We start from the raw sequence: 17,723 nt of genomic DNA, 5'->3' as shown, positions 1-17,723 counted from the left end.
TTTTGGACAGCCTAATGATATTTAATCCTTGGTTTCTTATCTTTGAATATTTTCAGATAATTCTCTCTTCTTCTATTATTAGCAGTTGAACCAAGATGTCTAAAGCTTTTCTTTTCTTTTTTTTTTTTTGGTGCTGGGGATTGAACCCAGGGCCTTGTGCATGCAAGGCAGGCATTCTACCAACTGAGCTATATCCCCAGCCCCTGTCCAAAGCTTTTCTATACTAAGATTATTTTTTTTTAATAATTTTTATCTTTAATCTAAACCTCCCAGTTCCAGGAGCATTTTATTGTAAGGAAGTAATTTCTTCCTATAGAAGGAAAGCAAATATTCCAAGAAGTATAAGTTAGATCATCTACCATAAGATCCACAATATCCAAATGTCTAGTTCTTTACTGTTGAATTAGACATGTCTATTTTCAACTCACCAGTCATATACTGTTAGTTTTATTTTTTCACACATTGAAGGGAACTGTTAAAATGAAACAGAAAATGGGCAATTATTTCTCCATTTATTTAGTAACTAGTAAATATTTTTACTTTTTCTGAAAGAAAAGAAAGTCAAACCTTGATTTGGAGATTGACGACTTGATTCCACTCTGGGTTTGCATTTTTCTCAATTATATTTGTGCAAACCTGTAACAATCACCAAAGCAAAACTGTAGGTATTCAGGTTTCTAATTGCAAAAGTTAACAATATTTTCACATTGGATTATGACATCATCAGTTTACTTATTATTTATATACTTAGTGACCTGGTTAAATTTTAGACATTTTCGCCCTTGGTGCAAGGGATCTAACCCAGGGCCTTATACATGCAAAGCATACTCTCTACCACTGAGCTATACTACCAGCCTCCAAACTTTATTTTTCTTGATAATGATTTGGTAAAATGTGACATGGATTTAAAGTGATTTTTCCTTCTTCTGTGCACCAACAGCTTGTTTTTATTCATGTCTTTAATTTGTTTTTAATAGCCTGATGTCTATTATTAGATTAATGTAACAATAAGAGTTAGGTTTATTGAGTATTTATCATATGCAGTCTGAGAAGCAGCTCATCATTAACACATCCAAACAGATTTTGGATCCTGCTCACAGCCTCCTCCCTACCCCAAAGCTCCTGTCCCAGTGTTCCATCTCTGTTCATTTAGTCACTGGGCCTTAGAACCAGAGTCGCACAATATTCCTCTCCCCTTAACAAGTCCCTCCCAGTCCAACAGTAAATCCTGATGCTTGTATCTTCGGGTACATCCTAAAATATTTTTCCCTCAGACACCTGTAGCTGGCTCCTAACTGAATTCCCACTTCCTCTCTTGCCTTCCAACTTTCATATCACTCCACCTGTAACATCTTCAGTGAGCTCTCAAAGTGCATTTGGAATAAGGTCAGATCCCTACCTGGCTAATAAAGCACAACCTGCCCCACCCCTCACATCTCTCTGACCTCATCTCTTATTCCCACCGCTGATGCTTGCTCCTCTCTGGCCACACAGACATTCCTTCATTGCAAACATGGTTCCTTGGCCCCTTCCATTACTCTTCTCTGTCTGGAAGCCCCTGCTCCCAGATCTCTTCACATCCAGGATTCTGCTCAAATGTCACTTCCTGAAAGGTGTCCCACCTGGTAACCTTACTAGACACCCCTCCCACATCAATCACATCTTTTCTATAGTTCTAAGCACTATCTGAAAACAAAATTATTCAGTTACTTTGCTTGTTGTTTGTTTGTTATGGTTTTAATGTGTTTCCCAAAACTTCATGAGTTGAAACTTAATACCTAAATTCAAATATATACATACGCACATATTTACATGCATATGTGTGTGTGCGTATATGCACACACACACACATATACACAAACACATATATATGCATACACATATACATACTTTTTTTTTTTTTTTTTTGGTACTGAGAATTGAATCCAGGATTGCTTTGCCATTGGTACATCCTCAGCCCTTTTTATTTATTTTGAGACCAGCTCTTGCTAAGTTGCTGAGGCTGGCCTTGAACCTGCAATCCTCCTGTCTCAGCCTTCTGAGTCACTGTGATCACAGGTGTGCACCAACACCACTTTGGGCCCTAAATTCATGTTAATGGTATTTTGAAATGGTGGCTTTGGGAGGTAACTGGGATTTGATGAGCCCTGAGAGTGAGGACCCCTGATGGCATTAATGACTTTATTAGAAGATGGAGAGGGATCTGAGCTACACCCTTGCTGATAATGCTCCCCCCCCCACTCCCCAAGATATAGCAAGAAGGCCCTCACCAGATGACAAGCGGATGCTGGTGCTATGCTCTTGGACTTTCAGTCTTCAGAAACATGAGCCAAATAAACTTACAGTCTTTAGAAATGATCCAGTCTCAGGTATTTCATTGTAGCAAGAAGAAACAGATAAGTCAGTCCATCTGTTTCTTCTAGGCTCCATGAGAACAATGGCTATCCCATGGACTCATTTGTACAGCCTCAGAACATGGGACAGTATCTGGTACTTAGTAGGCTCACAATCACTACTTCTCAAATGAATTGACCCTCTCGAAAATCCTATGAGATTATTATTACCTACAGTTCAGAAAATTTAAACTAAGAAATTAAGAAATGTTCCCACCTGCCTCTGAAATGGGGCAGACCTGAATTTAAATTGACCTAGAGATGAAGACTTTCCCTCCATAGCCCCAGTGACTCCCTGAGGAAATAACACTAAGTCAGTAGTGTGTGACTTTTGGTGGTTACAGGTTCCCTTACACCAAGAGTCTTCCAGCTTTTTCCAAAAGACTGGAATGGGGTGTCCCTGCACAAGTTTCCGGTTTCAGCCACTTGCGGGGGAAACAGCAGGTTAGAAATGTGACAGTAGAGGGCAGCTGGGAGCCTGGGGGCTACACTCCACCATATTTACCAGGGATGACTGTGGTCGGCTTGGAAGCTTGCCTAAGAGAAAGATAATACTTAGACCCGGGAAATAATTCCAATAATTCCATGGTAGCTTTCACTATTCCAGTCTTTCAAAAGGCTGAATTTTCTAATTTGAGTCCTGCATACTTTCCACTCTAAAATAAAGCTGGGGAGAATTCTGGTGTGTTCCGATTCAGATAATCTGTGTTCCTGCAGAGCAGCCCACTCATCAGGGGGCTATTTTAACAAAGAATAAGCAGGAATTCACTCCAAGGAAAGCACCATGCTTTAAATGTTTATTCTGAGAGGATCACATACAAACCTTTTTCCCAGCAAAGGAAACTTCTACAAAAGGGTCCACAAGGTTTTTCTTATCTGCAGTGCCACCAAATATTTCCTTTACCGTCTGTGAGAAGGCATCATCCACTGGAAAGGAATATGTCACACAGCAGAGATTAAATCTGATTCTCTTAAAAAATGGAAATTATTCAGTAAAATTGTAAAATTTCTTCTATATGGGAAAATAAATGCAGTAAGAATCGTTCCCTATGGTGGTAAGCACTAGTGGCAGAACTTCCCTTTGTCTTACTTGAAGAGGGAGAAAATGTCTTCTCCTTGCAAAATCTATAGAACACCTTGAAAAATAAACCCATAAATTATGATGTTGAGAACTGATAATTTATGGAAGAAGAAAGTAGAATTTTAAACAGTCCAGTCAGAGTAAGACTCAATTATCAAACTTAGGTCTGGTTTTAATTTGGAAAAGATGCTTCAGGTCAAAGTGACATAAGTCCAGTTCTGACATTGTAGAGAAATTCAAGAAGATTTGGCATACTCGTAAATAATATAGTTGTAGCACATCAAATCGATTACAAACAGATCTCTCTGTTTTAACAAACTTGAAAAAACCGAGATCAACTGAACAGGTTAGTATAGGAAGTATAATGTGAAGCTTAATTTACTTTATTTAAGATATTTTGGGGGGAAAGATGGTATGGGGGACATTCTAGGGTCTAAAAGAAGGGAGAAGGATTTCCAGGTAAAGAGATCCATGGTGGATGCAGTGGGTACTACCTCCAGTGGATTTAGATGTCCCTGAGCCCAGCAGGAAGCAGACAGGTTGGGCAAAGCAGGCAGGATGCTGGCTGTCAGCAAGGACAAGAGAGACTGAACTGGTCTTCATAAATGGAATCACTGTAAACTATTCTCTTAAATGTGAACAGTCTCCTGCTAAACATATCATACTATAATAGGAACAGACTTCTGGTTATTGGCACTTTACCACCCTTTGCTCAGCTATTTTTAACACTCCAAATAGCAAACACACTTACTTGATTATAAAATTTCATGCTTTCATTTGGGGTAAAGAGATTTAGAAGTGCTGACTGCTCACCTTTCTTTAGCATTCTCTAGAAGAAGACAGAGCATTGAAGGAAGAAGAGATAGGGCAGAATGAGCCAACAAGGACCATGGATCAGCAGCACTAGCTGCCCAGGAGTCTGCTCAGGGAGCTTTCAATGGGGCCAGATGAATGAAAATAAGCCCTTGAAGACCCTTCAGAAGAAAAACCTATGATAGGGAGCACCAATCAGTATCTCATTATGCACACAGGTGATAGACTGGGAAAAAATTAAATCCATACATACTCTGGGGAATATCCTCAGCCCGGTAGATTTTCAGCAGGAAGGTCACCCACCGAAGGGCAATGCCAGCAGGGAGTAACAAATTGCTCTCCACATCATCACTGTCGTTATCACGATCACGTTTTTCAGGCTGTTTGGAGGCACATGATTAAATTACACATACAGAACAGCAGCACTTCTAAAAAGCCAACCCGATGCTTGTAAAATGAACCCAATCAGAATTTCCTCTAGGATTTCCTATGCTTGGGGCTTAAGATTTCAGGCATCAGTTTCCCTTCCACCTATCAGCTGTTCTATACAATCAATGCTGATATGTGTGTGTGTTTTTGTTGTCTTATGAGCACCAAATAGTAAAGTATTCTTTACTGCCCATTCCTCCTCCTTCAGCTAATGCTAAGGCTAATATTAATATAACCATCAATTAGGCACTTTCGTGTGTGTGTGTGTGTGTGTGTGTGTGTGTGTTCTTCTTTGGCACTTTCCATTTGCTGCCCATTTTCCCAGAATCATCACAATCCTTTAGGTAGCATTGCTTGATTCTGCGAGTAAGTCACACTCTGTAGGTAAAAACCAATCTTTCTGATGTTGCAAGGACACTGTGCAAACATGCATGTTTCCCGAATTAAACACTCACTTATAGACACCAGGAAGGGAACTGAGTGAGCTAGAATGATCATCTATCATGAAGGAAAGACCGGCTTCTCAGGAATGGAGGAATCGGAGTGGGGAAAGTGAAGAACTGAAGGCAACCACAGGGGACCTCTATCTTAGTCCTTGATCTGCTTTTTCGTGAAAAGAGTAAAAGGCAGAGAATTTAGAGACTCACGGGAGGCTCATCTCCGGTTCCCAGGACAAACATGCTGACTTTCATGTAGCCTTTAGCACCTGAGCTGGTATCTTCAGGGTCATTAAGAAGAAGCCATTTCCTCATGACAGCATGACCTAAAACAAAGGAGCAGAAGGACAGGGACACTCTAAAGAGATGCTGGTGGGTCTGTGATTTTGCCTTTTAGAAGCATTTCCTTGGAAGCTTCATCAGGACACACCAAGTTCCCCAGGCAAGCCTGCATGCAGATGTCCTCTGTTCTGTGCTCTCTTCACCCTGGCCCCACCCCGCTGTCCTGGTGTGACTCAAGTACCATTCTCTGAACTCTACTACTGGTTTGATAATTTGATCTTGATAAAGATATCCTCACAAAACATAGAAAATTGCTTATTTACAAACATTAAGACAAAAAAATTAGACATCCACACTAAGCTACTGTTATTCATTTCCAGTAAACATCCTTTCCCAATAAGAAAACATTTTTTTTTAAATTCCTTTGGCTTTGATTCCCTTGATCTCTAAAATTTTCTTGACTTCTAGCATCTCCCTCAGAGTTAGGAGGAATTACTATGAGACTTCAGATTGATGAAGAGAATATTACTTACCAGGTTCATCATAAACGAATCCAACATCAATCTGGGGAGAAAATAATTTAAAGTAGCTTAAGTAGATTTTAAAATCAGTCTAATCACTTCAAGAAACCATCAGTATCATGTTTAAATGAAATATTCTTGACTAGGCTTAAATTTGCTTGAGACCCAATATTTCCAGCTTACCTTCTTTGCATCCCCCCATGCCTGATGTGAGACACAGAGAAGACCCTCAACCAACAATTTGTTATTGAACAAATAAGCTGTTCTTAAGCTGGAAGGGACCATGAAAGTAGGGTGAAGAATGTGTCCCAGTTTGCTTGAGACTTTCCTAGTTTTTAGCACTGATAGTCCCAGGCAAACTGAGATCATTAATCACCCTACAGGATTTTACCTAGCCCAACTTCCTGCCCATTCCTCCTCCTTCAGCTAATGCTAAGGCTAATATTAATATAACCATCAATTAGGCACTTTAATGTGCAGGTGCTATGCTAGGTGCTTTACATGTATAAATCATTTAATCTTCACAGTGATCCCACTTTACTGGTGAAGAAACTAATGATCAGAGAGGAACTGAGTTTTCCCCCAGGACATAGGGGTACTTGGTGGCAGACAGGGTACAAACACAGATCCACCTGACCCATATCATCCTGTGGGACTTTAGTGACCAGAGCTGCTTCTTTCGCGAGGCAGCACATTCCCTGTAGAGTTGTTAAGAAGGAGCCAACCAAGTCTATTTGTTTTTTAATTCCAGTAAGAATAGTTGGCAATCATGCTGATTCTCTTGGCCAGCTTGGCTTTCCTTCCAGACTCCAGATTTATGACAACAGGTTTTGTAGACAGGGTTCTGGGAGTGCAATGGTGGACTATTTGCCAAGGTCAAGCTCTCTTTCCCCTTGTAGCCATGGATTTGCTTCCATCCACAGCAGAAGGCTGGCAGGTGCCTGAAGCAGGAGTTTCAGAGCTTCTTGCTTTGGGGCACTGTTAAGTGTTACATTTTAGAAGTAGACCAGGCCTAGGCAGTCCTCAGCACGGTTCATGCTGTTGATCCCTTAAACATAACCCTAAGATGTCACCAGGATGGGGACTCAGACCTGGCTTGGAGGCAGACTCACTATTATGAAAGTTCTTATCTTTATGTAAGTTCAGTGAAGAAGACTATTGTCACTCACCTTAAATTCCCCCATCAGACAATCTGCCCGCAAAGAATGGGAATTGTAAACCTGGAAGAAAGAAGAGTGATAGAAAGATGATGGCCTTCATCTGGCAGTTAGTGAGTGAGCTGCACTTTCCCACTCTCTGGGCCCCTTACCCGGATGCTGATGATCTCATCCATCAGTTCAGAAGGGGTTATGTGGACATTGTAGAAAAATAACTGTCAAAACAACAGAAAGCATGTTTAAATGTTAGTGGGGGGCTTGGGTTTAGTGGGATCTGCTCATTATTGTTTTCCCCTAACATGTATTATTTTTATAGCCGAGGAAGTTTTGCCACTTCTCAAAAAATGGATTATTTAGTTACACAGAGTCATCCCTCAGAGACATCCTGTAATTAGAAAAACAAAGGTAGATGTAGTTGACATCACTTGCTCTATCATTGGGGTGAAACTGCTGTACAAACATCAGAAAGATGTTGCTCTGAGGATCAATGATGAAGCCCACCAGGTGATATCATGGTGAGATGGTTCTTAACTTTGTAGGTTTAACCGTTGACCTTTACCTTGTCTTTACATGTCGTCTGCTCACATATCTGCAACCCCCTCCCACGGACAGGGCAGAGATGGCAGGAGGCGGGAGAGAAGCACATAAACAGGATATGCCTGCTGAGCAGGTGCATGTATTCTTTGCCCACTTACCTCATCAAAAAATGGATTGTTCCCTCTCTTGATTCTTGTTCGGTGTGTCTGGCCACAGACGTGAACTTTGACCACAGGCCTTATGTTGTTGCCACTTAATTGGCGGCCCTCAATCACTCTGACTCGGATCTGCAGCACAGAAGGGGTGTTGTTACTGATCCTTTCCAAGTGTGTGGTGCAGGAGAATCCTGGGGAGTTGCTTCTGCCCTCTGGCCCATAAGGATGGCTGAAAGCAGGCCAGGACAGCTTGGCCATGTCCTGGTGCTCACATGCTGGGAGAAGCCTCCCTTGATCATTCCTAAGATAGGAACTGGGATTGGGGTGCAGAAACCCAGAGCAGTTCGGCAGGTTGAAATCGTTCTGAGTTGGCCTGGGAAAGGTGGGATGGGGCTGAGGTCACTGCTCAGACTCCAGGCCCTTACCTAGCCTTCCTGAGCCCTGATGATATACTCCCTTACTCTAGAGCTCTCAAGTCTGAAGCAGTAACCAGAGCTGTGCAATACACAATGTCTGTGTTTCTATTCTATGATTAGCTTGCCTACCTCCAAAGGGAAGGGAAGTTCTAGTTTTATTCCTGGGGAGAACCTCATCTGGTTTGTTTAACTCTATTTCTGCATGCCGAAGATAGAGAGCACCTATTGGATTCACACCCTGACATCCCCCTGTTTTTTTTAGGGGGGGTGGGGCATTACTGGGGATTGAACCCAGGGCCTTGACATGATAGGTAAGCACTGTACCACTGAGTTACACCTCCAGTCCTTTTTATTTTATTTCAAGACAAGGTCTTTCTAAGTTGCCAGGCTGGTCTTGAACTTGTGATCCTCCTGACTCAGCCTCCTGAGTAGCTGGATTTTGTAGATGTGTGCCACTGCGTCTGGCCCTGACATTCCTTTTTTACCAGATAAGGCATAGCCCATAGAAATAGGTCCATCACAGTGTCACTGCAATTACTGGAACGTGGGCCATGGGGTGGCTGAATGAGGATGCAGAGCACCTGGGCTGTATCTACCTGGAAGTCTTGTGGCTTATTGGACAGCATCCGCCGGCTGCTCTTTCCTTTGGTGAGCCTGCGAGCAAGCTGTGCTTCTGAAACTGCCCCAGCTGGCACCCGAGGCCCTGGGCCCCTGACTGTACCATCCAATCTGTCTTCATCACCTGCGTCTTCTTCCTCTTCTCCTGAAATATAAAAAGAGAATACAATTAGTCCTTGGCCTGAAAATGTCTGAACACTCCAATTCTGGACACGGAAAGTCTTGCCTACTATTAGGTTTTCAGAGTCTCCGAGGTGGCAAAGGAGATGCTCTTGGTAACACTGACCTGGGGCTCAGAGACAGTTTCTTTAGGGAAATGTGCTCAAGGTATATCACTGCACTCATCTGGATGCCTTGGAAGAGACCAAGAGAAAGCCAGAGATCCCAGACATAGAGGAGGAATCACTGGCTTCTCAGGAGCCAGCTTGAGGTCAAAGGGACACAGAGATGAAGAAATGCAGTGGAAAACTGGAACTTGCAAAGAGAGACTTCAGCCCCTCCCTTCCTGGTGTGGGTCTTCCTCCAGAGGTCAGCTCAGGAGCTGCCCTGGCTCATTTACAACTGAGCTTCCTAATTCACAAATGCCCTCTTACCCTCGTGGCAGAGGCTGAATCCATGTCATTTTATTCCTAAGCAGAACAAGGTGGTCGTGTTGCTCTCCCTTTGTCCCCTTGATTTACACAGAATGCTTCCTGGGAAGCAGCAATGTGGGGATTCGGGGGAGCTGGAGCAGTCAGTGAGCAGCACAGATTAAGGGGAAAAGGGGTGCAGAAGGAGGAGGGGAATCAAAGGAGGAAAGAATCCTCTCATATCCTCTCATATGTCCTGCTTCACCACTGAGCCAGGGTGAACCTCCTCCCCTCGTAGGTTCACTCTTGCTGAGCCTGTCCTCACCTGGCTCCTGTTCTTCAAAGGTCAGCTGTGACCTCCTGCTAGGCTCAGGGCCTGCTCTGGGTCCTCGTGCTTGGTCTTCCAGAGCATTGGGCACGGGGCCATGATGCATGTTTGGCTCACTGTGGCTCTCCTCTCACTACTCTGAATCCTTTTGGCCTTCCTTGGACCCTTCTTCCTGGCTCCTGACCAATGCATGTGACCTCCTCCCCTGCCCTCTGCTCCTTAACTTGACACTCTGTGGATCCCCACTTCACACTTCTTTCAGGGCTCCATAACTCCACAGGATGTCAGATGAGAAGGGACCTTAGAGATCCTCAGTCCAAGTGACGGCTTATCCCATTTTACAGATAGAAAACTGGGGCTCAGAAGCTGAAGTGCTTGTCTGTGGCAGGTTATTGGGAGCTGAGTTAAACCCAGGACCAAGTCTTTGCCCTGCTTTGCTGACTTAAAACTAGGTTTAAACCCAGGCTTCAGGTGAGTAAGGTGCTAGCCTCCTAGTGCATCAACATCTTTGTTAAGATATCAGGGAGACCTACAGAAGCCAAAGATGGGGAACAGTTCCCTTTGTCCTCTGCAAGATAATCTAGCAGGGGCTCCTGTTTTTTCCTATTCTTGAAGAGGCTTTAAAGGGGGTTGCCTGCTGCCTGGATCCAGTCTCTCAGAATGTCCTTCCTCCTAATCTCCACAGGCAAGTTCCTTTCCTCCCTCAAGTCTCAGCTGATATAGACTGTCTTGCAATAGGCCTTGCTCACCTCACATCCTCTCTGTCCCAATGCACACTGTTCTTTCTGGTCCTCACCTCAGAGTCTTGTACCTACTTATTAACCCACAGTCCTCCCCCTCTCCCACATATTCTTCAAAAGCAGGAACTTGACCTTTCCTTCTTTTTGTAACTTCCCCCAGGCCTTACCCCAATCTTGGTACATGGAAGGGGCTTGAGAGGGTGGAATGGAGGGCAGGGGGTATATCTGACCCGGCACATGCCTTCTGGAGTTCTTCAACAGTTTGGCAAAACTACTGCACAGTTCTCAGGAAAGAGAAAACTGAAAAAGCTGAAGGGTGCTCGCTCAGCCTCAGGGAAGCACAGAGGGTCAGCACTCCTTCTGCAAACCTGTTCCAGGCTGAGCAATGGTCAAGGCAGATGGCTTTCAGGTTCCTCTAGACAACGAAGCCTAACTTCCTTTGGTCATTCTGAGCCCAAGTGGGACTTCCTCCTTGCTGTGAATTGTTCCCCTTGAGGTTGGTGGTTAATTATGGCAGCAAACAGGAGAAAAGTAGGGCAGGGCTGGACTCTGGACATGCACTCATTAAGCTCCAGATGGATACTCTAGCAGACTGTGGGTAGTGAAGAACCCAAGCTTCTGAAAACACCCTCTGCTATTCAGACTTCAGGCCAAAGGGATGGATCAGAGGGAACCAGAATCTCTGCCCCACAGTAGAGGGATATCTGGGCAGGAAATCTTTTTATGCCAAGGAAGCCACGCAGGATTAAACAATGCTACACTAAGTGTTCCACAAAGAATGAGGGGTAGATAGCGTAATCTGTTTCATTATCAAACATTAGTGGCTGCTCTGACTTGCCCTGTTCATGAGACCAGGAATGAATTTTATCATAGCCAAGTGGATCTACAAAGAATGAGTCTTTTATGACCAGAGGTCAACACTAGGCTGGGAACCACTGACCGAAAAAGAAGTTGCTGGTTGTAATTGCTTCTGAGGACAGTTTAACAAAGTTCTGTGAACTGAGTAGCTTAAAACAATAGAAATTTATTCTCTTGACAGTTTCAAAATCGAGAAGTCCAAACTCAAGGCGTTGTTAGGGACACATTTCCCTGAGCTCTTGCCAATTCTTAGCATGACTCGGCTTACAGCTGCAGAACTTCAACTGCTGCAATTGGAGCAAGCCAACTCAACAACCATGGCTTCGAGTGGTGTCTCTGCACTTCTGAATTAGGCTTATTTAACTGGATATCTTCGCATACCTTGCTTTTCTTACCCGAAATGCCATTTTAACCATCTTCCCATAATCCCTTGCATGCTGAGGTCCCACTTCATCCCTTCTGGCTTCGAAGAAAAAAAAAGTCACATGACTTTTCTTCCCTCTGTGTCTTTGTCTCCTTGCCTCCTCTCATGAGGGATCATGGTCTGCTTACCTCATCTTTTTTTTTTTTTTTTGAACCCAGGGGAATTTTACCAACTAGCTACATTCCTAGTCCTTATTTTTTATTCGAAAGAGGGTTTCACTAAGTTGCGAAGTTGCTGAGGCTGGCTTCCAACTTGTGATCCTCCTGCCTTAGCCTCCCAAATCACCACAGGCATGTGCTGCTACACCTGGCTGACCTCATCTTCCTTATTACATATGCAAAGACTCTATTTCCAAATGAAGGGTATATTTTGAAGTTCCATGTAGACATGAATTTTCAAGGAACATTTTCAACCCACTTGAGAGGTCATCTCCTGAATCTTTCTAATCTTTCCCATTTGCTTTATTATTCCAACCACATGGGCAGCCCCCAATCCACTGACCACACCACCTTCCTTGCCCCCATCTCCTTCATGTCTTCACTTTTCTCCCATCCCACGTGAGAGTCCATGGCCCAACACTGCAATCACTCCCTACCTTTCCCTTAACCCCTCCCCACCTATCACTTTGCTGTTCTCACATGTTCATTTGACCCTGTACTTCCCCCACCACTGCACCCACATAGCTGAACTTGGCTGAGGACACATACTTACTGATGGGTTTCACTTTAATTTTATGATCACAAACCTAAAGTGGACTCAACAGGGTTGCCTGGCCATCCTACCACATTTCCAAGGCATCTGTTTCAAAGCTTTGCTGGGTCCTGATCTGAGATAGCTGTAATTAACCTACAAGGTCAATCACTTCAGCTTTCCCAACTCCCCATTTTTTATTTAACTTTTTAATTTAAGCTTCTTTTTAGCCTCATTGTCTGCCAATGACCTTGCTTCTTATTTCATTGAGATAACAGTCAGATGAGACTTTCTGCATTCTTCCAGCTCCAAATCCAGCAACCTACCTTCATCTGCCTTCTCTCCTGCTACCATCCCTGACATATCTATGCTCCCTAACTTGAGGCCAGCCAGCCATGTTTGCACAGATCCTTTTTCCTTTCGCTATTCAAGATTTTGCTTTTGCAACACCTGCCTCTGGATACACTCATCAGTTTCCTCCTTTTAATGGATTATTCCCATCAAAATACAAACATGCTGAACTATCACAATTCCCCCATCCCCCTGCTGCATACATGCAAAATTGCACTGACTCCACAGCGCCCCCTATAGTCACTGCTGTTTTCCTACCCCTCTTAACAGCAAACTGCTCAGAATGTTTTCTCACATGGTCCACTTCCTCTCCTCAGATTCTCTATCCAGCCCACTCCAATTAGGTCTTCATCTCATGGCTCCAATAAAACTACTCTTGCCAAGGTCACCAAAGGCTATCACATCAGGTCATTCAACGGTCTTGTCTCAAGTCTCCTCTTTATCCGACTCTCCACAGCATTTGTTCATTTAATTCCTGAAATGCTTTCTGCTCTTGGATTCAACCCACTGAAACAAAGCCAGACATCTGGAACAAAGCCTGGCATCTGGAATGAGGTAACCACCATGGGAACTTCCATCATCTCATCTGCTTACATGAACTTTGGCTTTCCTCAGACCATTCTAGTAGAATCTTAGAACATCAGGGCTGGAGGAGACCCTGCTTGTCATTTAACCCAATCTTCTGATGTTGTAACTAAGGAATTTGAGGCTCAGAGAGGTTAAGTGACAGCCTGACAGTGGGACCAAGCCTCAAACTCAGATCTGCTGGCTCACTATGGTTCAGGGTCCTTACAGTCCCTCTCTAGCTGTGACAAGCTCTCCACATTCCTTTGTACAAATGCCAGCCTGCCTCCCCCAGAATCATGATGTCACTGGGTCACACTCTGTCCTCTTCCTGAATGTCAGTAACCCCCATGTGACCTTTACTTAATTACAAGTAATGCTTCACTTAACATTTAAGAAATCTCTCCATCACAACTCCAGCAACTTAACAAAACACATCTTCATAATTCCTGAGATATACTGTACTCTTTTCAAAAGTTCTACAGCAACATTCTGGAAAGCCATCCCTATGTGAAGTCACTTGTGTCAGTGACACTTTATTTGCCCACTCAGTGCTGAAGAGTTGGCAGCCCTAGGACACCTTATGTTATCGTCATGCTTGCCCTTGGTGCCCCCAATCATGCCTTTCCCAATGGATGTCAACTTCTCTCCCTCTTCCTGGATCTCGTGTTCCTCACCTCTAGCACTTCTCCTTTCAAGCAGAAGAGAATGAGCTATCCGTCCCTCAGATGTCACCAGATCTGCAGGCCATCCCTTTTTTTTTTTTTTTTTTAATTCCATCTCCCCCATCTGTCAATACCTTGCCAGGGAAGGGAACCTGTTAGAGGTTCCCAGTGAAGCCATCTCTTAGGATGACAGCTGGAGGTCTGTTTGCCTAGTCACCACAGGCTTCCTCCTGGCCTGGAGTACAGAACCTCCACCCCTACCAGCAAACCCCTTTATCCAAACACCTATTCCTTTCCAATCCTAAATAGAGAGGCCTTTCTAGAATATTTTCTGTTTGGTTTTGTTTCATCTGTTTTGCAAGAGTTCTAAAGGAAATGCCTTTCTCTGCCTGTGATATCAGTTTTCCTTCTCATGCTCAGGTCTTATTGGGTGGTGGTACTGGTCAATGCAGAATTTTTACTACATTGAACAATGCATAATCAAGTCACTATAAACTAGAACAAAGGGCTGGTATAACATGATCTTCAGTGTAAGTTGAAAAATATAACACAGAATGAGAAAGAGTTTGTTTTGAAGGGAGAAAGCATGTAATGTTTTGGAGATAGCATGCTGACTCATCTGGAATGTGGAATTATAACTTTTGAGGGTTTCTAAAATGTTAGAAGTTATATAAATTAATGTGTCTTGTTGTAAGCAATTCATTTTTTCTCCCCACTCCAATTATTGGGCAAATAGCTCCAGATGTGCCCCAAGAATCTTCTGGCATGGTTCTAATATTTAGACCATGCAAAGGTACCACAGAATAGCCTCTAAAATGCAGTGATATAAACACAGGCTTGTAGCGCTACCCTGGAAGCATCTGCCTTTGATGAAGAAAAACTGTGAGCCAGTCTAGGGAACATTGCCCCATGAGCTCTGTTTGAAATACAATGTAAACCAGGTTAAACACAAATAAATTGCTCTGTCTTCTTTGGAGGAATTTATTATATTCAGTTCTGACTATCATTACTTATGTTAATATCTTTTGACTACAAGCTTCTTGGTGGCCAAACAATGCCATTCTCACCTCTGCTTGTGGCATAAACAGGTGTCAGTGTTTTCTGATCTGGATCAAATGTAGTTTCAAGCAAAAGAATTTTGTTCATGGAAAGAAGTAAATTTGAAGCAAAGAAGTCTGGCTATGAATGAATTTTTACATTCCTAGAGTTGGACAAAGCACAAATTTAACAGATGGTTCTTCAAAAATAGACATGAGGTTTTAAAAATAGTTCATTCTGGCTACAGGAAGGTAGGCTCCAGTCAAGCTGATTGATAGATGATGAGTCAAGTCACCATGGTAACAGGTTCTCAGCTGGCCAAATCTTTATTCTAGATCAGCCCACCCCTCTGTCTTGGCAGCAGTCTCCAAGCTAGTCAAGGAAAGGGACATCTTTGACATCACACACTTTCAGTCAACTCCCAGTGGCCCAGAAGCTGTACCTTCAAGTCATCTTGACATAAGGACTCCAAGAAAGCATTCCTTAAATAAGCCCGCAAGGGGTTCGATTCCTTCCTTAGTCTATGGTCATAATCGGTTTCTTTAACTTGCAGTGGTCAGTTTTCCAGAAAATTTTTACTTCTGTATTCTGTTATTAATATTTTACATTTCTCTTTTGCAGGAGTAACTTTGTAAATGGTGGTATTTAAAATCAACACCAGGTAGTTTTCGACAGTGGTCATCTCAGGAGGATGGAATTGTGAGAAATTTCCTGTTCTGTGTCTTACAGTGTCTTTTCTGTGTTACTTACATTTTTAATGAGCAGATACTTCTTTTGTATTCAAATAATGATTAAACAAGTAAAATTTCAAAAATCTGAAGGTAGAGAAAACAGACACTTCTTTTATATAAAGTAGTTAAATTTCTTTCTTTCTTTCTTTCTTCCTTTCTTTCTTTCAAGAGTCTATCAAAGGGTAAAAAACTAATATGGGCCAGTTGTCCTGTTTATGGCATCAAGGCATGCAATAGCAAGAGGTATGGTTTTCTTGCTTTACTTCTGTTTCATGCTTCTTGGTTTTATCTTCCCCTATGTTGTTTTCTTCTTTCTTTTCTCCCTTCCCTTTGTCTTCTCTTAGTATAGAACTCAAAGAAAGTTTCTCTTAGCCTGAACATAAAGCCCACATTCTGAGTGCCACCCTTGACCCAGCCTTGGTAAATGTTCTTTTTATAGAAACAACAGCACTTCCAGATCAAAGAACCTTGTTTGTTTTTTTAAATAAAGAAATTTCAGTTTGTCCTCTTAACACTTAAACAATCAAATTGCTCTGCAGAGCTAGCTGGCTCATTTGCAGCAACGCTTTTTTGACAGCCAAATGCAAGAAACCCCAGTGAGGGATCATTTCCATGTCTGTCCAGTGGTATCAGGGATTCCGAGAGCTTCTAAGGAAGACCTTAGGTGCCTTGGCCCAGCGGCCTGTTACTGAGCCAGCCAGGGGTCAGCTTCCAGGGTGTGGGCAGACTTTCTCAGTCCACAGGGCTGCTAGGATGTTAGGAGTCCAAGCTGACATTATGCCAAGCTGTGAGAAGGAGGAGTCTCAGGGAAAGGGAGCCTTGGGTGAAGAGAGCCTCAGGCAAAGAGAGCCTCCGGTGACAAGGATTTCTCTGCAGTGGGGTTAAAAGTTCAAGAGTAGCTGCTTTGCTCATATCTAAGAAGGCAGAAATTTGCTCCAGGGAAATCTTATGTTTGTGGCACTTGTGTTTCTGGGTTTGGGCTCATTTGAGTTAATCTGAGAAGACAGGATCTCTCTCCCTGTAGCTTAAACAAACTGCTTGTTCTCAAAAAACTTTCTGCTCCACTGGGACAAAACATTTTTTTTAAAAAAAATATTTTTACAGTGAAAACATTTGATCATCTCAATCTGACTCTGGGCCAAACAAAGTAATTCTTTTCTAGAAGCTCTGCTTTGCAGAGGAAATAATTTGGATGTCATACAAACTATGTTACCCAGCTGAGCTATGATTATAAGTCATCCACAATTGTTTTTGTAATAATAGCAACAATAATAATAGTAGCTACCATCAGTGCAGCCATTATTGTGTTTAATCCTCATAACTTTATAATTCACACCTTCTATAATTCTTGCTTTACAATAAGTAAAGTTGAGATTCAGAGAAGTTAAGGGACTTACCCAGGTTTCATGTCAAATTAACAATGGACACAGAATCCAGCCAAGGCCAGGCTGACCTCAAAGCCCTTCCTTTTATGGGAGATGTTTTATCTCCAAGATAAACAAAGAGTCTTGTCATGAAATCTGACTCAAAGTGCCTGGAGGGCAGGAGCTGTGTCCTAAAGCATTTGTTACCCCCTGCACTTCCCCACAGAGCAATAGCATTCAAGAAACCCAGAAATCTTTTTTTTTTTTTTTTACTCCACATATATTAATAAGGTATGGCACCAAGCTCTGAAAGTCTGCTCTTTTATTGAAAGGCCTGGCTGAAACGATAGCACCAAGGAACCCATTTAACATTTTGGCTCTTAAAATGAAATAGACATAATGAAAGTAATCTTTTATCTGCCAGTGTACTAGGTTGAATACTATTCCCCTTGCCTCCAAATTCATACCCACCCAGAAACTCAGAATATGATGAATTATTCTGAAAAAGGCTTCTTAGATGAGGTCATACTGGGTTAAGGTGGGCCCTAATCTAGTGACTATT

At 42.8% G+C, this 17,723-nt stretch overlaps 1 protein-coding gene across 2 annotated transcripts in view; it reads right to left on the bottom strand.

The window, feature by feature from the left end:
• The window catches only part of Myof (myoferlin), a 149,932-nt gene that overhangs the window by 85,200 nt on the left and 47,009 nt on the right, over positions 1-17,723 (bottom strand). For both annotated transcript variants that reach the window (XM_027939890.2, XM_071611084.1), the window contains exons 6-15: positions 8,818-8,984; positions 7,809-7,937; positions 7,266-7,328; positions 7,126-7,176; positions 5,969-5,999; positions 5,364-5,479; positions 4,541-4,667; positions 3,217-3,320; positions 568-636; positions 429-472 (exon numbers count right to left, since the gene is read on the bottom strand). In XM_027939890.2, the coding sequence (XP_027795691.2) occupies positions 429-472; positions 568-636; positions 3,217-3,320; positions 4,541-4,667; positions 5,364-5,479; positions 5,969-5,999; positions 7,126-7,176; positions 7,266-7,328; positions 7,809-7,937; positions 8,818-8,984 (901 nt within the window). The remainder of the gene's footprint in view (positions 1-428; positions 473-567; positions 637-3,216; positions 3,321-4,540; positions 4,668-5,363; positions 5,480-5,968; positions 6,000-7,125; positions 7,177-7,265; positions 7,329-7,808; positions 7,938-8,817; positions 8,985-17,723) is intronic.

The sequence above is a fragment of the Marmota flaviventris genome, chromosome 4, assembly GCF_047511675.1.
Source record: "Marmota flaviventris isolate mMarFla1 chromosome 4, mMarFla1.hap1, whole genome shotgun sequence".
NCBI classification, from domain to species: domain Eukaryota; kingdom Metazoa; phylum Chordata; class Mammalia; order Rodentia; family Sciuridae; genus Marmota; species Marmota flaviventris.
The sequence above is the reverse complement of the archived record's forward strand: the minus strand, read 5'-3'. Positions and strand labels throughout refer to the sequence as shown.